We start from the raw sequence: 26,112 nt of genomic DNA on the forward strand, positions 1-26,112 counted from the left end.
AAACAAGCTTAAGATCACGTACTACCGGTGAAGAGGTTTGAGTTTTGCGGACTTGTTTGCATTTGTTCGTGTTTTCTTTGTGGCATTTGTGTTAGTTGATTGCAGTCCACACTGTTTTTCAAAAATAGGCAAAAAGGTTACCCCGGGTAGGCGTGTGCTATGCGATGCTGGAGGTGTCCATGCACAGTCCCCCGGGGACGGTTCTCCATCCTGAGGCTCCGTGGGTCAGCGGGGAGCCCGGACCCCATCTGTGGTAAGAGGACGGTGTGTACGGCACCGGCCGGGGAGGCCACTGAGGTGCGTGGAGCAGCGTCGTCCCTCTGAGCGGACACAAGGCATCCCGCTGTCCTGTTAGGGAGGGATGAAGCCCTCCTGCCGTCTGTGCGTCCACCCACGCTGTTACCCAGCATCCCTGGTTCCGCAAATCACCTGGGTCGGGGAGTGGGACCAGGACTGGGAGTGGGAGCAGGAACAGGAGTAGGACTGGGAGTGGGACCAGAGGCAGAGAAACCTGGTTCTGGTGTCACGAGCCTCAGCGGGGCCGCCGTGGCCATGGAAGGAGACTGAGGCCATTGGTGAGCCCCAGCCCCTGGGGTGGGGGCTTCCACAGCACCCAGCCTCTGCTCGGGACGTGGTCCTGGCCCACATGGGCACGTCCTCCCCACACGGTGGATAAACGGGGATCGTGGGCTTCCTCGGGGATGGCAGTGTGGGTGGCAGCTTGGCCGCTCTCGTCTGGGAACAAAGGACTGAGGCCTCCGCGTGACCCTTCCAAGACCTTTGTCAGCGTGACTCAGGCAGCTGGATCCAGACCTGGCCGGTCCAGGAGGCTTTGTCACCTTCAGGATTGCATTTAGGAACCGAGTAAACCCAGTACGGTTATTTATTTCAAATACTAAATGTGTGTAATCCCTCGGAATTCTTACACACTTAATACACGAGGATCGTGAGGCGGGACTTTCCCTCCGTTTCCAAAGCAAAGGCATAAACAAGCCTTTTACTTGGCAGGGACTTTACTATGTTTCTAAAAAGGCAGTGAGCGCTGTTCCTGAAATAGTACCATCTGCTCCTTTGCGTGGATCCTATTAAAATCCCAGCGATATTTCTACTATCTCGATGTGACAGATTGCAGAAAAAAGTTTTTTTTCTCTACTAGAACTTCATGATGCCTTCCTTCCAAAGAGTGAATAGAAAGTATGGAGAGTAAGTCTCAGAAAGGAGCTGTAATTCCCGCCCTCTCCAGGCGGCTGCGCGTCGCCATGGCAACAGGCCACCCAGGTGCGCCATTTCCTGGGGGAGGGCTGCATCCCGATCCCGCCCCTCGCCGCGTGCCCACCGGGCTTGACCTGTCCCTGCCGTTCGGGGTCTCTGTGGGGTCCACTGCGCCCGGCGTGGTGACGTCCGCTTCCCTAGGCGGGAGCACAGCGTCCCACAGCTCCCGGCCTCTAGTCTGTTCTCGTGCTGAGGACACGGATGCACCAACTCTCCGCCGGGTCCGTGCAAGGTGGGCAGTTGCCAGTGCTCCCAGGGGGTGGTCCGGGTCGGCTGAGGCCGAGCTGTGGCCCGCCAACCCTGGGAAGCTCCCAGGAAGGCTGAAAGTCATGTGCTGGGTGCTGGGTGGGGTTCTGGGTCTTTGGAAACGCGATCTGGGCTCAGCAGGCGCTGGGCTGGATGTGGGTGTCGCTCCCGATGGCTTCCCCTCGGATGGTGGCTGGGTCGCCAGCAAGGGATGATGTAGCCCCGCGGGAGGCTGGCACCAGAAGTCCACGAGGGGACACGGGGTTCAGCCCAAGCGCCAGGCTTGCTCCAGAACCAAGGCCGGGCCGAGCTGAGGGTAGATGTCCACCGCCCTCCTTCCCGCATGCGCGGAGTGTTGTGACGGGAGCGGGAGGGCCAGCGCTTGTGGTGTCCGGGCGCCAGGTCCCGTTGGCAGGAGGGCAGCGGCCCCACGATGGGGGTCCCGGTGCTGAGAAGAGGCGGGGGTGGCGTCTGCGCTGGAGTCACGGCGTCACTGAGCTGACCGGTGGCCGCCAGGCCAGAGCCCGAGTGGAGGACTGAGCCGTCCCGGCTCCCCGTCGCCACGTGTCTGGGGTTTATCCGGAATTTTAAGGGGACTTAAGAACAATATAGGGGAAGGGGGCTGGGAGTTTGATTTTGTTTGGTTTTCCATGACTTTGGTTTCTATTTTCCTCTTCCTGGGTGCGGAGCAGCTGCTCCGCGGGTGTTTGTGATCTGGAAAGGAGACGGAGTCCGGACAGATCCGCCTGTTGGAGTAACGGGTAGCATAAGTGGGAAGAAGGCGACGTGTGCCGTGAACGTCTGTCGAGTGGCCTGGGGCCACGCCGCCCCTCCTGGGAATGCTCCCCGGTGATGGAAGCGCGGCCTGGCCTGGCCCCGGGTGGCTGCTGAGCCCCGGGAGCCGGGTCAAGGCAGGTGCAGGGCCAAACTTCCCTCTTGAGTCCCCTTAGCTGCTTGTCCCTGATGGCTCCCACCCGGGACGCACGGTCTGGCAGGGTCTGTGGGGTCGCCGCGTGGACCGTGATGATGTGGCTTCTCTTCCACAGCAACAGGGGCCCGTGGTCTGTGTCCGGGTGGCCGGTGTTCGTGGTCCTCGGGGCCCCGAGCCAGGCGAGCACGCCCCCAGCTGCTTCCCGGGAGCCCCTGGCACCTGGTGCAGGGTGCTCACGCTGGCCCTCCTCTGGCATCAGGTGTCGGCTTCATGGGCCTGTCCGTGTGTCGCAGCTGGCCGTGTAGCAGCGCAGAGTTCATTAGTACTGGGCGTCTGCCTGCGTGTGCACCAGCGGCCCCCGCCGGCTGTGGTCCTGCGGGAGTCCGGCCAGAGGCCTCCCAGCAGCTGGAGAGGATGGGTCTCGGGGCAGCTCCGTGGTGTGAGAGGGCGTGGGCGGCTGTGCCCACGTGGACTCCGAGCTGGCAGGTGTGGGTGGATCTCAGTCCCGCGGGAAGCAGCTGCGGCCGGTAGAACTGCCTTCTCTTTCCCGCTCACGCCTGGTGACCTCCGACCTGCGAGCGGTGGCACCTCTCATGTCAGGTGACCGTCCCGCTCCCGTGTCTCTGGTGAGTCGAGCTGCTGGGTCTCCTGCCAGCATCCCGTCGTGCGTCCTGTCGTGCGTCTGGGAAGCGAGCTATACTGGTACCAAGCTGTAAGTGTGCACGACGGCCTCAACTGCTACTTCTCTGTGAAGCGAGGTGTGACGTTTTAATTAGAGTGTCACCAAACCCGTAACTCAGCTCCAACAGCCCTGCGTCTGTGTGGAGCATCTCCAGTGTCCGGGGCTGCAGGACGCCCGCCCTCCCTCCCTCAGCTCCCTGCCTGCTTCCAGAAGCTCCATGGGACCCGGGCTTGGGCGTTCAGGTGGCCGTGGACAGCCAGGGCCTGGCGACCTGGGTGGGGCCTCTGTCCCCGTGGATGGATTGACCACCATCTCCGGTGACCCCGAAGCCCCGGGGCGGCCAGGGAGGAGGAGCCATGTGCCACCCTCGGTCCTAAGTGGGTGTCCAGGTTGTGGGCACGCTGTAGGTCACGAGTTACAGAGCAGCCTGTGCACTCGGCCGCTCGGTGGCCATTCTGCGTGGACAGCGGGCTTGACGCAGGGGGCGGCTTGGGGCTGCCTCCCTGCCCTGTCCACGTGGGCCTGAGAGGAGGTGGCGTTCTGGCCCGGGGAGGAGCGGGCAGGGCAGTGAGCCCGGTATGCCCCCGGTGCCCGCGCCTTCGGTGCCCGTGCCCGCGAAGTGACCTGGAGAGAGGGCACATGGCCACGGTCGGCCCCCGGCCGCAAGCCTTCGTCAGTTCAACACGGTGCAAATAATGCCTGTGCCCCCTGGTGACGAGTGTGTAGGGCACCCGGAGGCGGCTGCTGTGTCTGAGCTCTGCCATGCGCCGAGAGCGCCCACTCCATCCCCGTACACGAGACCGCGCGCTCGGACGTGGACGAGGGGGAAACTTGCTGGTCCTGGTCCTGCCTCGCCTGCAGCTGGGGCTGCAGAGGGCTCCGCGGCCTGGGGGGCAGAGACTCCCCCACGGCCTGGCCCCCGCCCCCGGCTCTGACCACGTGACGGAAGCACTGAGTTGGCAAGGCCGCTGCAGTGTGCGGGTGTACCGCGTGGATCCGGTCACGGGACGTAGTGAAAGGGCTCCGAAGTTGGTACCGGCTTCACGGAAGCTGGTTCACAGGGCTGCGCCCATAGTCGGGCGGGCAGGGCAGGTGTCCCCGAGGCCTCCGTCCTGGGTGTGCATACACTGTCCCCTCCCCGTGTCCCCGCGTGGCCATCCCTCTGCGTGTGTGTCCTCATCTCCTCTTCCCGGGAGGACCTGGATCAGGATCCATCCTGGTGACCTCACTTTACCTTCCTTTTTTAAGGTCTCTCTCTCCCAATAGTCCCATAACCAGGTCCTGGACATCTAGGTCCTAGAAGCTTTGGGGGACACATTCCAGCCCAGAACACACGTAGGAGAGGATGCAGATGAAAAGTGCTGCAACTGTGGTTTCTCAGGGATCTGACATCTAAGGCACAAGCAACCAAAAAAAAAAAATGGACTTTATCAATATTAAAAATGTTTGTGTTTCTAGTGGTATCAAGAAAGAAAAGAGCTACAGAATAAGGAAACTATTTGCAAATTAAATTTAGTCGGAGTCTAAAATCCAGAGTGTGTAACTCATACAGCTTCACAGTAAAAAGAAAACTAAAAAAAAAAAAAAAGAAGAAGAAGAAAAAGAAAACTAACCCAAATTAAAAACAGGCAAAGGAATTTGCATAGAGGTTCTCCTGAGACGCGCAGGGGTCTTCAAAAGCACATGAAAAGATGCACAACACGATGTGTCTTTGTAGAAATGCACGTGAAAACCTCCCTGAGATGATGCTTCACACCCACTAGGGCTCGTGATGAGATGTGGGACCGTGACAGGTGCCCGGCAGGGCGTGAGGAGTGGGGACCCTCGTGCAGTCCTGGGGGGACGGGGCAGCTGCTCTGCGAAGTTGGGCATTTCCTCAGTGTGCTAGGGGGTGACCATTCTAGGCGTTTGCCTAGGAAACTTGACAACATACGCCTACACGTGCGACGTCTGCAGAAATGTTTGCGGCACCGTTGTCCGTGGTAGCCGGAGAGGGAAGCAGCCCAGATGTCCACCGGCAGGCGAGCGCGTGCTCAGCGAGGTCCCCTTCAGTCGTACAAAGGGACGACGCACTGACGTGTCCTGCAGGCTGGCTCGGCCTCGAGCCCGTGAAGCTAGGGGACACCAGAGGTCCCGCGTGTATGACCCCACCCAGGGGTGTTGAGAACAGGGACTCCAGGGACTGAGGCGGCTGGGCGGGGGCAGGGGACAGGCAGGATGAGGTGGCCGGCCACCATGTGGGGCTTGCATTTGGGGTGCTGGGCACGTTGGGAGTTACTGGGACGGTTTCCCGATCCGGGGAATATGCTGAAGATCGCGGAGTTTCATGCTTTTAGGGAAGGGGTCTTGTGGTTCATACGTTGCACCCCAGTTAAATCAAGGACCTCTTTGGTGGTGGGGATGTGCTAGGATGGGAAAGGTACAGCATGCAGAACCTGTTACCGTGGAAACCAAGGCCCAGAAATCCTTAGGCTTCTGAGCTGCACTTGGTTAGATGCAGCGAGTCCCAGGTTCTTAGTTTCCATCTGACGTAAAGACTCGCTGCTGCTGTTGGCTCGGAGGGAGAGTGGGCCTGGAATGCGAGCTGTCTATGCAGAGGGAAATTTCTTCTACCCACGTGGTCATTAGTAGCCACAAGATGGGTCACTGGATGTTGGTTTCATCTCTGTGGCGACGAGTGTGGCATCTTTAATCACAGATCTTTCCTAGGACACCCGACAGGTGTGGCCATCTAGTGTGCTCTGAGTGTGCCCTGCCCGCGGGACTGGGGGACTGGGGTGCGGGGTGGGGGCTGGTGGCTGAGGGGCGGGGGTCAGCCATGGGACCTGTGTGCCCTGGGAGGCGTCAGGGACGTGGGGGGGGGGGGCGGAGCTGGGGTCATGCGTGCTCTGAGCACCTGCCAGGGCCTGAGGTCACGTGCTGTGGTTCCTGGCAGGTGGCGTTTCGGGGCCCTGAGTGGCCCCCGTGTTGTCCTGTGCTGGGTGGACAAGCAGGGGGCAGTGGGCGGGAGGACGGTTGGGCAGCTCGCCACTGCTCCTCGTCCCCCCACCCCTGCGTCCAGGCGAGGGGCCAGCGTCCACATCTAAGCGCGGATTCGGGGAGCTTTGCTTCCGCGGCAGCCTCTTCTGTAAAGTGTTTAAAGTCAGCCCGGGGTTTGGGTCTGATGGTCTTGGGGGCAGAAACGTGCCTTTTCTCTTTCAGAATAGAGTGTGACCTACTGAATCCTGACGCTCCCTGGTTTTCACACGATGTGTGGGAACATGCTGGTTCGGCACCGCGTTTGGTGACTGAGCTCTTGCTCCGATGGAATCGGAGGCGCCCTCACCCTCAGCCGGTCTCGGGATTACGGGTTTGCCTCCGGAGTGCTTTTATTCTTAACAAAACACGAGAATTTGCGTTTCCTGGGTGATTGTCAGCAGGGGGTTTTGGGGACAGCAGGTGTGTGGTCCCAGCGGTTGATGACGGTGACCCCGTCTGTGGTCTGTGGGTCCAGTATCCCCTGGGCGGAAGCTCAAGAGCCTCGTCGTGGAAACTGAGGCCTGGGCCAGGAGTCACCACAGGGCGCTGTCAGACACCTGGCCATGAGGTCTGCGTCCCTCTCCCAGCTCCCGTGGGGTCCTGCAGTCCTACCCCTCAATTCCGGGCTGGGCATCTGAGGTCGGGGTCGTGGCCCAGGGCCTGAACGTGCCCCTGGGGCCTGCATGTGACCCGGGCCCTAGATGCACCCCTGGGGCCTGCATGTGGCCTGGGGGGTCCACGCCAGCCCATGTGCAGAGCCTGGGCCCGGAGTGTTTGGACGTCAGGGTCCGTTGGCCCAGCACGACCTCGCTCCCTGGAGGCTGAGGGGCGTGGGGTGCCTGCCTGGGAGGGCCCCACCAAGGCAGCCCTGGGGGACGGGCCTGTGGGGGCGGCGCAGGGGCGAGCCCTGAGTCAGCCCCGGTGCCGCCAGCGCCTTCAATCCCTGTGGCTCTCGTGGGGATGGGGGTGTTGCCGCCGTGGGGAGGCAGGTGTCGCGGCCCCTCCGCGCCCAGTGCTGCTCCCGGAGGACGTGGGGTCCGCGGGAATGTCCTGGGCGGGAGCTCGACCCCCGAGGTCGCGGCTGCTCCCCCGGGCTTCCTGGGGATCTGGAGCGGGGTGGCCTCGTGCGCGTGGACGGCCTGAGGGTCCGCGGGACACAGGCCTGTTGGGAGGCTCCTGCATGGGCCCAGCCACCCGCCCCGCGGGGAGTGTCTGCGTGGGGCACCGCTTCGCTCTGATCCCGCTGGGAGAGCGCGGCTTTCGGCACTGCTGGCCCGAAGTGCGCGAGGAGCTGCCCCGGGTCCCCTCCCGTGACTACCCGCTGGGTTCCTGCCCGATGCTGTCCCGGGCCCGGGGCCGCGAGGTCCGCCCGGTGCGGGGGTCAGGCCGCGGTGGGGCCCCAGGTTGGCGGGCAGGGCCCCGGGAGGCCCCGCGTGAGGGTGCGCACATCCCGCGGCCCCTCAGCCCGGAGTGCCGGCCGGGCGTGGTCCCGAGTCCCGCGCCGTGAGGACCCCAGGCGGGCGGGTCGCTTCTGCGGCAGGGAGGGCGGTGGCGCGGCCCGCCCGGAGCTCCTGCGTGGCGGCGGGGCGGAGCCGGCGGGCTCCCTGAGGCGGGCTCCTGCGTCCGGGCCCGGTAGGCCGTGGCGGAGCAAGCGGAGCAAGGGCCAGGACCCCCGACCCGGGCCGCGGCCCCGTGCCCACTGCCGTCAGCTGCGTCTGCGGGGGCCGGGCCGCCTGGTGTGGGCCGCTGCCGCCTGGGAGCCACGAGGGCAAGGCCGCGGGGCTGAGGGCGCGAGCGTCGCGGAGTAAACCCCGCCGCGCCGGTGAGAAGTGACGGCCGGGCTGGGCCGCCGCCTGCATCTGAGAGCCGCCATGGTCGTCCTTTCAGTATCATTTTGAAAGGGTTTTCTGATACTTTTAATTACATTCAAATTACTGTTGAAATTCTGCTGCATTTAGGACGTTTTCAGGCACTAACTGGGTTAGATTATACTCTTGACTTTTGGAGGCATTTTGCACGACCTTACATAATTGACGTTTGTCTCTTTCCCAGCCATCAGTGGGGTGTGTTTTCCGCAGATCAGAAACCCAAAGGGAGGCCTGTCTGTTGCGTGCGGCCGAGTGCATGGCCGGTTCCTAAACGTGAGGCTGTGGTGCATCTTGTGGGGCTTCTCGCTTCAGTGAGGATGGTAAACATGGAGATGTGGAACCGCATGTTTCTCGGGGAGTTAACGTTTGCACGCCCGCCAAGGGGGATCTCCTCAGAACGCGCACGTGAGAAACGAGGTTGTGTTCAGTCTGTGTGGAGAGCGGACATTAAAAGCCTTCATCTGTGGCAGCGCCGTGGTTGCTCAGCTACAGACCCGGGGTCGCTGCAAGCCCAGCACCCGCCCGGCCCTCCTGGGAGGACACGCTCCCCAGTGCTGACGCCCAGACTCCGGAACGTCAGGTCCCTGCTGGCGTCGGTTGGGCTGGGTCCTCACAGCCTCTCCAACCTGGAGCACGCATCATGGGGTCCAGGGGCCTTGGGAAAGCAGGCCCTGCGGTGGCCCGAGCTGGCTCTCTGAGCGCGAGCACGCCTAGCACGCGGACCTGTGCTGGGGACGGGAGTGGCCGCGGGGCTGCACCGACCTCACGACTGTGGAGCACCAGCCGGTGGGGAGCGCGGGCCCCTCAGCCTCCTGCGTAGCACAGGGTCTGTGGCTCATGCCCCAAACTCAACATGGGGGACAGAACCGGCTTTAACAAGCATCCGAGACAGGCAGCTCCGTGGTGACAAACACATTGCTGGTGGGCATGTCCGGGCGGGAGGAAGCCTGGGGACCCTGTAGTCCACGGTGGGATGTACTGCGCATCGCTCGGTGGATGAGCCGGCCGCAGTCCTCGTTTTCCCTGCCGCGGCCCACGTTCCCATTATTCACATCCATACATGGGAAGGACAGCATTCCTGGGAACTGGCTGGTTTTCCTATTTTCAGGGCATTTGCAGGTTCTGTTTCGTGTCTGAATGTTCACGCTCCTGAGCATGTCCGTTTTGCTGACACCTTCTCCGTGTGGGATCTGTGGTGCGGGGACACCGTCCCCCTGTGGCTGCCACGGCCACTGCTTGGGGAGCCGCGGTGTCTGCAGAGACCGGTCTTTCATGTGAATTTTTCTACCTGGAAATTTCCGTCAGAGCCTATCGTGAACTAGTTATGTGTCATGCGGGCCCCTGTGTCGCATCCCTGGCTGTGTGGGGGCTTCGTGTTTGCTCTCCCCTCATGAATATTCTGTGGGCGTGAACGTTGGTGTGAATGCTGGGTCCCGGCTCCTGGCATCACTTGCCCTTCACTCCCTCTTGGTTGTACTTGATGACTCCCGCTGTCCCAGGGTGTGAAACAAAAGCCCCACGTTGGGCTCCACGCTTGGTGTGGAGTTGGCTTCACGTCCTTGCCCTTGCTCGGTCTACCCCTCAATGAGTAAGTGAAATCTGTAAAAAAAAGAAAAAAAAATAGACTTTAAAACTAGAAACAGGGATCCCTGGGTGGCGCAGCGGTTTGGCGCCTGTCTTTGGCCCAGGGCGCGATCCTGGAGACCCGGGATCGAATCCCACGTCGGGCTCCCGGTGCACGGAGCCTGCTTCTCCCTCTGCCTGTGTCTCTGCCTCTCTCTCTCTCTCTTTGTAACTATCATAAATAAATAAATAAATAAATAAATAAATAAATAAATAAATAAATAAATAAATAAATAAATAAATAAATAAAAATAAATAAATAAATAAATAAATAAAACTAGAAACAAACCCTGAACGTGAAAAAATGAGGCAGCTAGGGAATATGTTCCAAACAAAAGAACAGAGTAAATCCCCAGAAAACCACAAACCCCGTTTACAGGTAACAGACCTATGTGACAGGGAATTCAGAGTAACAGGCACAAGTAAGGTCCCTGAACTCAGGGAAGAGAAGAACACGAGAAGTCTAACAGAGGGAAAGCAAGCAGACCGCGTGGAGTCCTGCGTTCCCGGAAAGGAAGGATGCACTGCAGCCACCAGCCACTGCCGGGAGCATGAGGAGGCTTGCGACCCAGAACACAGCACAGCGTAAGGTGACCAGTAACAGCCAGGGGCCAGAATTTTAAAAAAGGTTGACAGGTGGGAGGACCCCTAGTAGAACATGGATCCTACTAGTCTCCACGTTACAATCATCCCAGCAGGAGGAGGGGGAGAGAAAGAGGCAGGAAACGTATTTAAGGAAATGATGTGAACAGATGACAACACCAAAAGATGCAAATCAGCGAGGAAGTTCTCAGACTCACTCTTCACAGATGAAGTGATACTATGTGTGGAAAACCCAAAGACTGCAGCAAAAAATTGCTGGGACTTCAACGTGGGTACGAAGTCAGGGCACAGAAGTCGTTTGCATTCCTACGTGCTCACAACGAAGCAGCAGAAAGAGAAATCAAGGCATTGAGCCCACTTACAATCGCACCAAAACCCATAAGGTACCAGGGGTGACCCTAACTAGAGAACACTCCTGAAGGAAGTAGAGGAAGACGTAACAAGATGGAAAAACATTCCATGCTCATGGGTTGGGAGAGTAAATACTGTGAAAATATCCACTCGTCCCGGAGCCATCTACACGTTCAGTGCAGTCCCCACCAAAGTACCAGGACATTCTTCATGGAGCCGCAACACGCAATCCTAAGAGTTGCGTGGAACCAAAAAAGACCCCGAGTAGCCAGGGGAATGTCGAAGAAGAAAACCAAAGCCAGGGCCTCCCAGTGCCTGACTTCACGCTGTACTGCAAAACTGTGGTCATCAAGACAGGATGGTGCTGGCACACAGCAGACACGTGGGTCAATGGAACAGAACAGAGAACCCGGAAATGGGCCCTCAGCTCTGCGGTCAACTCCTCTGACAACAGGAGAGAAGATCCGCTGGAAAAAGGACAGTCTCTTCCACAGAGGGTGTTGGGACAACTGGACGGTCACATGCAGAAGCACGGCCAGCAGGGCCACTTTCTCACACCAGACACACAGAAACTCAAAATGGATGAGAGACTTAAATGTAAGACCTGAAAACACAACTTGTAGAAGAAAACAGACCGTGAAGCTCCTGGATGTCTGCCTGAATTTGACACCAAGTGCAGAGGGAACCAAAGCAAAATGAGCAAATGGGACGACACAAAACTTAAAAGCGTCTGCATAGTAAGGGAAACTGTTATCCCATGCAGAGGCCACCCCCGAGGGGGGGAGAGCAGGGCGCAGGCCGTCTGATGACAGTTAACCTGCAGAATACGGAAAGGACTCGTGCAAATCAGCAGCAGTGATGACAACGATGCAGTTGAGACGGGCAGAGGAACTGAACAGATGCTTGTGCAAAGGTGACGTCGAGGTGCCGAAGAGACACGTGCCAGGGTACACCCAGGTCATTCACCGGGAGACGCAGCTCACACCCGGCTGACACGAGCGGCAGGAAGTGTCGGCGGGACGTGGAGAGGATGGAGCCCTCGTGCGCCGCCGTCGGCACTGCCTGGTGCGGCCCCCGGAGAACCGGTTACACACGGAGCAGATGCACTTCTGGGCGCGGTTCTGCAGGAAGGGAGAACGCTCCATGGAGAAGACACGTGCGCGCGTTCACCACAGTGTCACCTACAGCAGCCACAGCGTGGGCACCGCCGACAGTCCCGTGATGGGGGACCGATGAGGAAGGTGGGTCGAGATCCTGCCGTTGTGACACCCTGGATGGACGCTGCGGGCGTTCTGCTGAGTGAAGGGAGTCGGAGAGGCGCACGCCGTGATTTACTCGCGTGGAACCTGAAACAGGCCGAGCTCCTGCATCCGGGGAGCGGAGGGTGCTGCCTGAGGTGGCGGTCACACCTCCAGTCGGGTCTCTGGGGGGAGATTCATGGCGAGGCACCCTCGTTGATGTTGCTCCCATGTGGACCGTTGCTGAAAGATATCTGGAAGGTTCTCATCGCTACAAAAAAATTAAAAAGTAAAGAATTTTTAAAAATTTAAAAAGTAAAATGATTTTGGGTACCACACGTTACAGAGACACATTCACAAGCAAAAAACGTGTAAAAGCCCAAAGGGCGGTGGCGGGAACGCGTGGGAGTCACACAGCTCTTTGCCCACCCTAACGCTGTGGCACCCACCCACGGGTCTTTATGGGGCTGCGTCGCCTGCAGGGCTGCAGGAGCCCAGGCTAAGGCACGGGCAGGACCCCAGTCACGGGCACGCAGACACACTGACACAGTGACCCTGGGGGTGGGGGGAGGTTAGCACTGGGCCGCGTCCTGGGTGGGCGCGCTGCGCAGGTAGGTGCTGACCGCCTTACAGCTGACCGTCGCCCGGCAGCCCTGTGTCTCGTGACCTTGGCCGACCGGTGACCCTGGAGAGAACCCCTCCCCACCCGAGGCCGCACAGACGTCGGCATCTGTCCCCCACACTTCCCTGAAGGTCACACGGTTCTGGGTCCCTATGAAATGGGGATAGTGAGAAACTCAGGGGTTGTGTTTTGTCCTTCAAGTAAATGCTGTCCTTCCGCGTGGGAACAGCGGTCGTAAGCAGCACGTTAGCTCCGGAACGGAGTTCCTTATTTTACATTGGATCTAAGATTATGATTGTTTGGTAACTTTTTTTCTTTGCAAAAAAAAGGGCACAGAATTGTTCTCACGTGTAACCAGTCGACCCCCCGGCCCCTTTGCCACCGGGTTAGCCGAGTCCTGAAAATCAGCCCATCAGCAGTGGAGGACGTTCACGTGGGAGCCGCACCTGTGTGCACAGGACAGCGCTGCTGTGGCAGCCGTCACCTGCAGGTTCTGGCCACTCCTGACCTCCCGTGACCCGCAGGCTGTGTTGCTCCTCTCTGCCCTCTGGTGGCGGCTGGGTGACAGCCGCCCCCCCCCCTGCCCCCGCCCCTTCCAGGACTCCGTGCTGGGGATGCCCTGGGGGGTGGCTGTCGTCCTGGTCAGGAGGTGCTGGGTTCCAGACGCAGCTGTGTCTGTGCATGGGTGTGCGCCTGTGTGTACGTGTGTGCACGGTGAGCAGCAGCAAGGATTTAAGACTGCTCGCAGAGGGCACGCTAACATTGAAGATGCCCAGAAGGCCACAGCTGCTACCGGGGAGGGAGTGGGAAGACGGTGGCTTCCACCTGGAAGATCAACCAGAGCAGGGAGGGGATGGTTTCTGAGTGTTGCCCCAGCCTGCCGTGGTGGGAACGTCGCCCGTTGGAGCCATGTGCATGCTTCCAGGAGACCGGGGGTCTCCCTGCCGTTGTCTTTAGTTCACAGAAATAAGCCAGTTTTATCTGTTACCCACAATAGAAAGGAGCCGACTTGCTGCATTAAGCACAGTCAGGGAGCGGACGTGATTCTTGGGTGACAATCCCTGGTGAACCTGCCTCTTGACCTGGCTTTGAAGTCAGAGAAATGTGCAGGTGGAGGCTACGTGCCTGAGGTGCGTCCAAATGGCAGTGCTGCATAGAGAATCCTTACAAAACCCTTAGGGAGGAGGCCACACAGGGAGATGCTTCTGGAAAGGAGTTTGAGTGTTGGCAGTGTGACCTGACATCCGAGGGCAGCTCCCTTTCTGCTTTCACCAAGAGGGTGGGAGCTGCAGAAATACCCATGGGTGTCGTCGGGACGTGTTTCCTCTTGTGCATCAACCATGGGTCATGCAGGTTCTGCTCTTGGGCGCCGTTGGGGGCCGTCAGGTGCTCTCAAGTGCTGTCCTGGGCTGTCGGGCACTGTAGAGGGTCATCGGGTGTTGTTGGGGACCGTCAGATGCCGTCGGGGGCCATTGGGGGCCTTCAGGTGCTGTCGGGCACTGGGGCTGTTGGGGGCCGTCGGGGGCCGTTGGGTGCTGTCGGGCACTGTTGGGCGCTGTCTGGGGCCTTCGGGTGCTCTTGGGCGCTGTCTGGGGCCGTTGGGCACTGTTGGGCACTGTCCAGGGCCGTTGGGGGCTGTCGGGTGCTGTCGGGGGCCGTTGGGTGCTGTCTGGGGCCATCAGGTGCTCTCAGGCTCTGTCAGGGGCTGTCCGACGCTGTTGGGAACACGGAGTGGGCCCCCTGCTTCCTGCTGCCTTGGAAGCCGCGGGCCTCATGCTGAGGAGGCCCGGCTGCTCCTCCTGGTGTGGTGGTCGTATTTGAAGATCAACGTGCAGGGAAGGGAAGGGCCTGGTGCTGTGCCCAGGGCTGTTCCTCCCCGCGGCAGGTGTCTGCGTCGCCAGGTCCTCCCGGGGTGCTCCTCCCAGTCCTTTGATGCACGTGTGGTCTGGAGGTACTTTCTCCTGGTGATGAGCTCTGTTTTCATTCTCAAGAGTGCCTCTTTCAGGATAAATTACTAAATCTTGAAGTCCACTTTTTAAATTTTTTTCTGGTTCATCTTCTTTAACCCCAACTCATGAGGATTTTCCCATGTTCTTCTTAAACTTCAGTTTTGTTTTACCTTTAGATCCATTTTGAGTCAAATTTTATAGAAGGTATGAGGGTCAGGTTGGGAGGGTTGCGTATCCGCGTCCAGTTATTCGGGCGCCGTGGCGAAGACTCTCCTTTCTCTAATGTGATTCATCCTGCACATTCGTCAGAGAGCAGTTAGGTCTGTCTGTGGGTCCGTCTGCCAGCACCACATTGACCATTGTTGACTTTGTGATGAATCTGAAATCGGATAATCGTCCAACTTTATTCTCTGTCATTGTTTTTGCTATTGACTTTTCATGTAACTTGTAGGATCAACTGTATCTAAACCAAAAACCCTGCTAGGATTTTAATTCAGTTCTCTTAAATCTATCCATTAATTTGGAAATAATTGGCACCTTTATTCTGACTTTGCCATTCCAGGACATGGCGTGTCTCTTAATGTGTGTGGATTTTTCTTTCTTTACCATTTTGTGCTTTCAGCATAGATTCTGTGCGATCCTGCAGATCCTGTACACATTTTGCACTTTTTGTTAGATTTTTACCTAAATACTTCATCTGTGTAACTACTATGAATGTGAAATGTTCTTAGAATTTTAATCCCAGATATTCATTGCTGATACATATTAATGTGATTTGATTTTGTAAGTCATAAACGTGATACAAAGTCTGTTAATAGACATAGCAGTTGATTTTGTAAATTCTTTGGGATTTTCCATGTAGGTTTTTGGTTTGACTGATTTTTCTTTCTTTTCCTTTTCCTTTTTTTTTTGTATTTTTAATTTCTTTGCTTTTTGCTTTTTTTGTTTTTTAAGATTTTATTTATTTATCCATGAGAGACGCAGAGCAGCAGAGATGCAGGCAGAGGGAGAAGCAGGCTCCATACAGGGAGCCCGATGTGGGACTCAATCCCGGGTCTCCAGGATCACGCCCTGAGCCAAAGGCGGTGCTGAACCGCTGAGCCACCCGGGCTGCCCTGATTTCTGCTTTTAATTTCTACTTTGTTTTCATTGCTTTGCGTTTATTTTTTCCTGCTTTCTTAAGGTAGAAGCTTAGATTAGCGATCAGATGACATTCTTTGCAGAAACAAACCTCTGCTGCCCTAAGTCTGCTGCTAACCACTATTTGGGCTCTATTCCACAAATTTTGATTTTCATTCTTATTCAGTTGGAAATATTTTTTACTCTCTTTCTCTCTCGAGAGTTCATGGTCATTTTGTGTAGTTCATCCAAATCTCATTCTGGCGAGCAACCAAGATTGAGATCCAGGCAGGTTTATTCCCAGCGCTTCCCTCTGACAGTCTCCCGTCATGTGCCCTGGCTGGGTGCAGGCCGCAGCGGAGTCGTCAGGGAGGCATGGGGCATGGAGGTCGGTGTGCGTGGGGATTCCCATGCCGGGGACCTGGCTGCGAAGTAGCAGGTGGGGAAGGGTCGCCGTCGAATCCTTCCTGCGTTGGAGGCTGTTGTGCTTACGCATCCATGGAGAATAGTTTCACTTCACAATTTTGCGGCCTGGTCCTGCGCTGATCTGACCAGCTTCGCTCTGTGCTCACGTGCAGCAGGAGCACGTCGTCAGCCCTGCTCTGTACGTTCAGTTAGACCGTAGTTATTGATTGTCCTTATTTTATAGGAGAGGATTCTTCTGTCATTCTGTGTGCTCGCCCTTCCTGTTATTGGGACCTACGATGTGTTGCTTTGTAAAGATTGAAGAGTTACCGTCAAGCTGCAGCGAGGTTTGTTGATCGGAGCCCAAGCCTCACACAGGGCTGTCATCCAGCTCAGGTGTGTTCGGCTGGCCGGGGACTGCTGGAGGAACCTCTGCAGCTCATTGGTCTCACAGAAATGACGACTGCGTAAAATCACCGAGTCCGCCCTCTCTTCTCCCTGCTCCCACAGTCCCTTGGGTTGACAGCCAGCCTTTTCAGCACCGAGCCTTTATTTTAGAAAGGATTAAAATAAGTGAGTTTATATATATGAGATAAGATGATTTAAACGTCTTGGCACATTCTGCATCGTGATGCCAGCAGGAGGGAGAGCATAGCCATTCTCACCGTCTCTAACACGGACTGTGTCTCTCATTATTTCCCGTTACTCTGCCAGGTGGGGCAATTTAAGAATGTCCTTGGAATCGTAAACTTTGTCACTACTTTGCTTCCACCTTTTTTTTTTGTTTATAGGTTTACTTACTTTGGAGAGAGCACAGGGGGAGGGCGGAAGGGGAGAGGAGGCTCCCCTGCTCAGCTCGCAGCCGGACTTGGGGCTTGATCCCAGGGCCCTGAGGTCAAGACCTGAGCCCAAACCAGGAGCACACCACCCAGGCGCCCCTATTTCCATCTGTAAAGAAAGTTTCAAAAGTGAGAGTAGGGCTGTTTCCTTAATCTTCCGTTGAGCAGACCTTTAGTGCCGGCCACGTCCCCTCAGCCCTGCGGACCGCCCGGCGCACCATACATGGTACCAGGTGTTTGCTGGGTCAGTGAGTTGAACGAGACGAAACCTTGGGACCCTTTGCACGGCGACAGGACGTCCCGAGGAACAGCCTGTCCGGGGCAGACCCCGGGTGCTATGCCGACCCACCTGAATGTGGAGCGTGGCCCGTCACCGTGTCACCTTGTCTGGCCCAGGTGCTCCTGTACCCGCTGGAGGCGGGTTTGCGTGCCCAGAGGCGCCTGCGTGGGTGGTTCCCACGGCTCAGGGCCCAAGCCTCTCCCCGCAGAGACGTGCCTCCGCTTCCCACCAGGCGCTGTTGCTCGGACGCGGCGGTTTGTGCATTTGTCACTCACACAGTGGTCCTGGCCAAGCCTTCCTGCCACCTCCTTGCTGCGGGGTCACATGGGGTCGGGCACGAGGCCTCCCTCCTTCCTCAAGCTGTGGCCAGACAGGCCCGGTGGGGATGGTGAGCCGCACCCGCGTCGTTTTCTCCTTTTCTCTGGGGACTCAGGGATGAGGTTCTGCATGGCCTTGTGCTTCGTCGGGGACGTCATGATCCCTTGCAGTTGCTCCAAGCAACACACAGGTGCAGATCCACGCATGGCCCCACACTAATCCCCCTGCACATTGATCCCCTGCCCATGTCCCCTGCACAGATCCCTGCACACATCCCTGCCCACATACCCTGCACACGTCCCCATACTGATACCCCGTGCACAGCCCCTGCCCATGTCCCATGCACATCCCCCACCTATGTCCCTGTGCACGTCCCCAAGCACCTCCCTGCACAGATCCCCACGCATGTCCCTGCACAGATCCCTGTGCACGTCCCTGTGCACATTCCCCACCCACATCCCCACACAGATCCCTCCGGACAGATCCCTGCACAAGTCCCCGAGCACATCTCCACATAGATCCCCATGCACGTCCCTGCGTGCATCCCCACACAGGGTCTCCACGCATGTCCCCCCCACAGGTGCCTGTACAGATCCCCACACAGGTACCCTGCACAGTTACCCTGCCCACGCCCCCTGCACAGACCCCTGCTCACGTCCCCATGGGGCTGAGCTCCGGAGCGAGGTGGGGGCTGGGATGGGACCCCATGGTGTCCCTTTGGTGCCGGCGTCGGTGTGGCCACCTCCTCTGGGCCTAGGCCCCGCCTGAGAGGGTCACGGCCCGAGTGAGAGGAGGCTCTCCCCTGGGGCGTGGGAGGCGCAGCTCTAATCAGCAGCGTGTGGCTGGTTTTGCTTCACGTGGGTTTTCGCCTTGAATGTAGGCCGTGCGTGCGCGTGGGCTCGGTCTGCGGGAGAACGCGGAGCCCTGAGGTCTCCTGCTGAACGTCAAGTCCGACGGAGCTGCTTGCGGGAGGAGGGTGTAAGTGTCCTTGGGGAGGCGCAGGGCAGGGTGAAGGTGGCTTGTTTCCTCCTCCCTCCTGCCCCGCGTCCTTACTCCTGGTGACCGAGGTTGGTGGGCAGGTGGCCTGAGCGCGGGAGCCTAGAAATGCGCCGTTTGGGGTGCGCGAGGCACATGCTGGAGCATGGGGTCCTGGGGTCGGGGTCCCTGCGTGGGAGTGACAACTAAGGGTCGCCATGGGGCAGCCGGAGGCCCAGCGAGCAGAATCCTGCCTTGGCTGTGATGGGGCGGCGGCTCCCCTGTGCCGACCTTCTGCTTCGGACATGCAGTTGTACCCTGAGGGCTGCGTGCTCCTGGCAGACCTGGGTGGGGGCGCCCAGGGGTCTTCGAGCTGCAGGGAGACTTGGAGGAGCTGTGTTCCGGTGATGTCCTGGCATTATCTGGGGGTCGGCCGGTGGCGGAGCCGTGTTAGCACTCGGGTCTGCGTGTGTCTCATCCTTACGGGTCTGTCCGTCTGCCCGTCCGTGTGTCTGTGTGTCATCCTTCTGTCTATCCATCTGACCGTCTGTGTGTGTGCCCGTCCGTCCATCTGCCCCCTGTCTGTCCATCTCCTATCAACCATCCACGCACTCCTCTCTCACTCTTCCCCTGTTACCCTGTCAGCCTCCAAACCCTCACAGGCTGTGTCAGCCCCACAGGCAGGACGTGAGATGCCTCCAGCTAGAAAGTTGCTCGCGAACATTTGCAGAGGTGGTGACCCGTGAACTGTTGTCCACCAGAGGCTACAGGAGTTGCGGAGTTAAAAGCAACAGGACTTCCTCCATGGACAGTAAAGTCCATCCACAGTCCATCCCCTGCCAGCCGTGGTGCTCGGGGAGCCCAAGTGGCCCTGCCCTCGCCCCAGACCCTGGATCCTTGTGGGACACGCACTCCAGCTGTGACCTCTAGCACTTTAATCATGGGAGTCTGGGGGGTCTCTGTCCACCCTGCCCCAGATGGCCCCCAGCAGTCCCCCTGGGCAGGCGTGGGGACAGGCAGACAGATGCCATCCACGTAGGCTCACACCCTGGGATTGAGGGTGGGCCTCTCGTGTGTGTGCCAAACGGTAAGCGGCCCTCCAGGGCGTCGTGAGGAAGGCTCCACGTGGCTGGTGCGATGTGTGTGTGTGGCTGGAGCCCCAGGCCAGGACGGGCTGTCGGGGCGCGCGTCCGGAGCAGGTGGTGGGGTAGACCGTTCAGGTGCAGCTTCGAGGGGTAGTAGTTTGAGATGCGTCCCGAATGTGTGTTCTGCTTAGATCTGGGGCCCCGGGCAAGAAACACGGGGACTGTTTGCAAGTTTCTTTCGTGTGAAGTCCGTCGTTGCGAGGACTGGAGGCATTTGGGGCGAGGAGCCGGTGGTCTGGGTTGGGGCGCGGGCGGCGGAGCACAGGACGCACTGGGAAGGCGATCTGCCAGCCAGCCTGCCCACCAGAGCGGGACTTAGCTGGCCCCGAGTCACGTGAAGTTACTCCGTGGAAAGCGCATCCTCCCACTCAGCAGGTTGTGAGAGCTGTTAGCGAGCGGGGTCTCAGGAAATCCTGAGAGCTGCTGCTCCTGAGCAGGACTGTAGCGGGGCTCACGCGAGTCGCCCGCTCAGGGGCATGGATGCGTCCCGCCGTCAGCCCTTCGTGCGCGGGGTCAGGCGCCCCCCGAGAATGCGTCCCCACGCAGATCCCCGCGCACATCCCCGCACAGATCTTCCGAGGTGGCGGAGAGTCCTCATCCTCCCGGGAAAGGGCTGGTCTTCCTGCGGCCGAACATCTCGATGGCGAGGTGAGGCTGGAACACGGAGCTTCGTCCGGGGTCGTCCGGGGCGCGGCCGTGCTCCCCGTCCTTGCCTCTGAACGTCAGCCACCTTCTGGGTGCAGCACTCAGCGGGAAGGCCGGCTCCCCATGCGGGACTCAGCCCGAGGGCTGCTTCCAGCCCGGGGCATGTTTGCCTGCGGCTCAAGGGGAGCCCAGGCCCCTGGGCCCCGCGCTGGCCCCACACCGGCCGGAGCAGACCAGGGAGCCGGAGGGCGCTGGGAACCGCCGCCTCGTCGTGCCCCCAGGGACGCGGCGCCTGCTGCTCTCCGGTCCTGGGGCGGGGGCGGCTCGGGTCCTCTGCCCCGTCCAGGAAGAGCAGAGACTCGTCTGTAAGCGGGGCTGGGGGCCCGCCCGCCTCTGACCCCCACCCCGGCCTGGCACCCCCCGCAGCCCACGGCTTCCAGGCGCCCGGCGGTTTCCTCTGGTTTCAGTCTGGCTCCTCACAGGTGCAACGTTGTTTTCTCGTCTTTGATGTTACAAGAGGGGCAGTGGTCGGGGGCAGAGGTCAGAAGGCGTGACCTGTGACCATGCTCTAATTCCCTGCTTGCTCCACGTTCCTGATAAAGGAAGAACACGCTCCACGGTGTGTAGATGCGTATGGGGTTTTTGGTTGTGAGATTTTAGGCATCCTTTTAAAATGAGGGATTTGAGGGGCACCCGGGGGGCTTAGTGGGTGAAGCATCTGTCTTGGACTCAGGTCATGACCTCAGGGTCCTGGGATTGAGCCCTGTGTCGGCTCCCTGCTCTATGGGGAGTCTGCTTCTCCCTCTGCCTCTGCCACTCCCCCTGCTTACGTGTGTGCTCGCTCACCCTCTGTCACATCAATAAGATATTTAAAAATAAAATAAGGGGGGAGTTGGAGCATTTCCAAAAAGCAGATGAGCAGCCTTGGTGTCGATTGAACATGGGCACGGCCATGGTGCAGGTACACCGGACAGCGGCCCCCCAGTGTGCCGTTAGCCTCGGAAATGCTCACTGGTTGATAGTGGGATGCGTTCTCTGTAGACTTCTGCTATTTAAAACTAGGTGTGCACTTCGTGGTGTGCCCACGACCGCTTGGGGGAGCTGTGGGTTGGTCAGGTCAGTCATCAAACACTTGAGGTGCTTTATGGTTTGCTACAATTTAGTGAGCATATGTCATCAGAAAAAGCAAATTCACCAACTTGCTGTATTTTTATTAAAACTTGAGTGCTTTGGGTGGCCATCCCCAGCACCGATGCCTGCACAGTCCCTTGTCGCTGGCCTAACAGAGCCGTGCAGAGTGGGGGGGTTTCTACTTGGTGGTGTGAAGAACATTCGGGCTCTGATTCCGCGTCCTGTGAGTGCCAAGACTTTGCAGGGAGGGGCTGAGACAAGCGTGAAGGTTTTTATGGGGCTTAAATGGCTATTTGAGGGCAGGGGTTGGGGGCAAGGTGAATGACAAGGTGCTTTCTTCTCTAAATCATGATTAAAAGGCCAACAGAAGACACAGAGGCGTAACTCGCAGCATCTTAGGGTCTGATGAGTGACCCGATGACACTGAGGCCGTTCTGAATGTCTCCTTCCTTCTCTTACAGGTGACATCACCCAGAAAGGATATGAAAAGAAGAGGTCGAAGCTGATTGGAGCCTACCTGCCCCAGCCTCCGAGTACGTACATTACATAGAGCGTCTAATCTTATGAGTGAAGTGTGACATGCAAGAGACACCGGGGAGTGCGAGTCCTTTGTGGTGCCCAGCGCCTGCAAAGGTCACGGTCCTGGTGTGACGCTGGCCACGTCCAGCTCCGCCGTGGGGTGGCAGTGTGGGTACGGGAGGCACGTGGGACTCTTCTGTGACTGCCTGACAAAGTCGATACGTATTTCATCCATAGAAGGCAAGAACGTGTTGATCACCTTGCAATGCTTACTGCAAACCAAAACCACGAGAGCACTTAGGATGCAAACATGACTCTGGTTTAGTGGGTTGAACATTCTTGCCGATGGTGACAGATCCAGTTGGCCACAGGTTTTTGTGCATGTCACAGGGGGGCAGATGTAGAATGTAGACACCGTGTGGGACCCCGTGTGGGACTGAAACGTGGTCCCAGAATGCGGAGGGTTCTTTCCTGCAGTGCAGTGTGTCCTTCGAGCGTCTGCCGTCTGTGGGAGGAAGCACGTGCTGCCAGCGTGGGGTTCGAGCACCTCAGCCCTGGTTGAAGCGCTGGTCAGCCGGGGGTGATGTTACCTGCTGGGTGTTGGGACTGCCGTGCACCTGACCCCGGTCCTCAGCGGAGCAGGACGGCCCCCTTCCTCAGCTCCGTGGTTGCCACGGTGAAACATGTCGGCTCGGGTGCTCCTGGTGGAGACGTGACCCCGTCTGCCCCTCCGCCCTCCAGCCTGTGACACAGCCAGAGGGGCCGCTAGCGGCCGGGGCATTTCCCGCAGCTCACCCTCCAGGGAGCCGGTTCCAGGCGGAGGTCCTGTCGTTTGCAGCTCTGTTCTGGTTCTGTGTACGTGTCTTAGCTGATGTTTAAGGAAGTTTCATGAATGTGGACCTGTGGCGCTGGCCTGACGCAGCGGGCAGCCGGGTCTCCCTGCCGGCTGCTGTATTCAGGGAACTACAGCTGAGTCAGGTGTTTGGCTGGTGACAGCCATGCGTGGAGGGCTTTCAGGGCAGGTGCGGCCAGATGCCCCGACCGTCCTCTAACAGGACCCCTGAGCCAATGGTGGTCTTCGTGGCCCAGCCTTGCCCTTCCTGTGGCGGGAGGCACTCTGCGTCTCGGGGGAGGGCTGCTGGGCAGACTGGAGGCTCCGGTCCCGGTAGGATCCTGATGCGTGAGACAGAGGCAGGTCTGCGCGCTCCCGGGAGACGTTCTTGAGGCGCGGCGGCGCGGAGAACGTGGTTGACCGTGTCGGCGGGGCGTTGAGGGTGGCCCGTGTCGCGTGGCCCTTTGGTGTTCTTCGTGCCATTCTGCATGGGGTCGGCAGCTCTGCTCAGTGCTGTAACAAATCTAAAAAAAACTAAAGTTTGCATTAATTAGTTTTTTTCAACTTGTTACAGCAGCGAACGGAGCTGCCGTGGTCCGGTGTAGACTGCAGCACAGTGAAGGAGCCCCGGGACGAGTGCTGCACTCCGGCAACATCGGGGTGTGCGACATCCGAGACGCTGCGGTCAGAGAGCGGGCGGCCAGCACCGCGGGGAACCGGCCGCTGTTTTACTTTCGCTTCGGTGAGCGCACTCCCCTGAGAGAGACCCCCGGCGGGGCCTCGCGGGGCAGACCGTCCACCTGCCGCCGCTGCCGCGGGCACCCCGTGTGGGCGCACATCCGCCAGTCCTCCCGCAGCCCTGTGCTGGCGCCGGGGCCGCGGGGTCGGGCAGGGACGGGGGCTCCAGACTCCCAGGCCGTCTCTTGGTCGCAGCCCCCGGGCCCTCTGAGCCTTTCCTCTGAACGTGCGGTACGCGTGTTACGACCCCGATGGTGACGTTCCTGTTGAAATGCTTGGCCCTCCACTCTCCTGTGTGTCCGGCCTCCACTGGCCCCTGGGCCTGAGCTCCACGGGAGCGAGCCATCCTCTTTCCAGAGGGCGCCGTGCGGTTGGCGAACAGAAGAATGGGTAGAGTGAGCCATCCGACGCTCGATCGCCTCCGTCGTCCTTGTTCTCCCTGTAAGAAGCCCCCAGGTGTGAGCTCCATGCATCTCCTGGTAGGACAAGAAAATGAGCATTTTCCCGGTCAGCTTTAGGGTAACTTCACATTTTTATCTCAAACAAAAACCATTATTTGAAAATCCCAAAGAAGTAAAGAGAGACGTTTGATGTTGCGCTGGCCTTGGGGTCTGGAAGCGGCGGCTGCCGGGGCTCTCCTGCGGGCCGGCCGCCAGCTGACTGGGAGCAGCAGGTGGACGCGGGGTGGCGGGCTCAGGCGCTGGCGGGGGGTGCGCTTCCTGGCCCACGGAAGCCTGGCATGGCCGGTGCAGATGTGGGGACGCGGCTCCAGGGGCCTGTGTCCCCCCCAGGAGGGGAAGGCAGGCGCCCCCGTGGCTCCAGGTCCAGGAGCCCAGGCTCTGCTGCAAGTCTTTATTTCTGAGGAGTCGCCCACGTGAGTCTGTTCACTCTGTAGAGCTTGGGGACGCGGCCGGGGGAGCCGGGGTTCTGAGTCTGAGCGTTTGTCTCCCGTGTGCCCCATCTGAGACGCTGGGATGGGAGCTCACGACAGGCACTCATGTATAGCCGGTCGCCTTATCCTGCCAGATGTGCTCCTATCAGGGCGTTTGTGTTTTGTGAGCCTTTTTTTTTTTTAAGTGGTTTTTGTCAGAGAAAACTAACACTCCTAGACAGTATTCTGCATTTGGGACTGATGGTTCCGATTTAGGGTGGCTTGTGTGGGCGCATGAGCGCTGGGCCACAGTGGGGACTGCGGGTCTGTCCCCGGGAAGGTCTGAGCCCCTGCTGGGACTCCGGCACCCCGGAGGACACGGAGTCTTTGGGGAGCACGATGTCAAGAGCTTCCCTAAATCTAGATGACAAGAAGTGAGCCGGAAGCTAAAAGGAAAGAAGGGGTCAGAAAACCCGTCCAGAGAGTCATCTTCGAGGAGAAAATACTAGTTGAGATGTACCCGTCGGGGACCAGCCCTGTGTCTGTGATGTCCCGTTCGTCTCCAAACCCGATAAAACTCAAAAAACAGAAAGCTGACCCCTCTGTCGGCCCATGTCTCCGGGCTTCCCTGAACAGCACAGTCGGCTTCCCTGACTGTGTCTCCGCGACGACAAGGCTGTGGATGGGACGCAGTGGAACTCCAGCGTGACCACAAATACCAGCACTTCCTTCGCCGAGCGGGGTCATCCTCTTTTGTCACACACAAATCAGCCAGACTCTACTTCCTGTGACCCGGTGCTCGTGTCTCGGGTGAGTCCTTTCTGGAAATCTTATCTATGCTGTGTCCCTGGCTTTTCCTTCAAGGCCATGGCTCTGTGCTCAGGGACTTCCCGTGACTGCGTAGTTGTGGATTCTAGCCACGGGCCGCCCGGAGGGCAAGGGAGCTGGCTTTCTCCTGCTCCCTGGGAGTTGGCCGTGGGACCCGTCGGAGGATGAGGGGCCTCGCTGCTCCTGAGGGACGCAGATAGCCTTGTGCAGAGCATGGCCGCAACGGCGTCCAAGGGCCGCTGTCCGCTCCCGGGTGACGCAGGCTCCCAGCTTGCAGGGCCTGCGTGTTCTGCCCCCGCACCCGACCACTGCTCAGAGCCCAGCTCAGGGGTCACTGCAGCAACGACCCTGGGAGTCCGCACGGGCCCCCTGGTCCCTCGCTTCACCATGATACTGGAATAATCACATAGTCACGTCTTCGACGGTTCCACCCCCACCCAACTCGGGGAGGAGGATGCTCTCCCATGCGTGTGGCAGGAAGCGTAGGCCTCTGACACTGCCCCGTGTCCTCCTGGTCACAGCTCCCGTGGGCGGTGGGGCAGGTGCCCGCATGCTGCTCAGCCCTGTGCAGTCCCCCGACGTCCCGGCAGATGGACGGTCGTGCTGCAGGCACCTCCTCTGAGCACGGCTTTGTCTTCATTTCTGATCTGGATGCTTTTAAAGGGTAAACGGTTCCCGCTGTTTCTGTACCCGGGAGGTTAAGGGACAGTGTGATTCGGGGCCTCGGCACATCCTCATCGGCTGGATCATGTGTTACGATCCTTGATCCTGGATTTCAGCCCAGCAGCCCCGTGTCTGGTGCTCTGACTGCGGACACGCTGTCCCGACGTCACGTTTCCAGGGCGGGTGGTTCAGCACAGCCGCCTAATGCCCAGGGCCCACACTCCTGCTGGGTTTCCAGGCCTGTGAGGGCGTCTCCCGCAAGGAGCCGACTTCAGAGCTTGTGAATTGTGCGCTTTTGGTGTCTAGGAAGACGAGGGACGTTCTCGTGTCTGAGGACGCAGCCGTAGCCGGGCTGCCGTGTGCCAGGGTCAGGGCGGGGGTGCGGGGGCCTCCTGGGCCTC

General features: G+C 59.0%; 1 protein-coding gene across 2 annotated transcripts in view; it reads left to right on the forward strand.

Annotated features, from left to right (window-relative positions):
- DIP2C (disco interacting protein 2 homolog C) overlaps positions 1-26,112 on the forward strand; it is a 252,180-nt gene that overhangs the window by 69,884 nt on the left and 156,184 nt on the right. Inside the window, exons 2-3 of one of the 2 annotated variants that reach the window (XM_072749676.1) lie at positions 21,722-21,793; positions 23,186-23,353. In XM_072749676.1, the coding sequence (XP_072605777.1) occupies positions 21,722-21,793; positions 23,186-23,353 (240 nt within the window). The remainder of the gene's footprint in view (positions 1-21,721; positions 21,794-23,185; positions 23,354-26,112) is intronic. The other variant, XM_072749677.1, reaches the window with a different exon arrangement.

Source organism: Vulpes vulpes, chromosome 2 (assembly GCF_048418805.1).
Source record: "Vulpes vulpes isolate BD-2025 chromosome 2, VulVul3, whole genome shotgun sequence".
NCBI classification, from domain to species: domain Eukaryota; kingdom Metazoa; phylum Chordata; class Mammalia; order Carnivora; family Canidae; genus Vulpes; species Vulpes vulpes.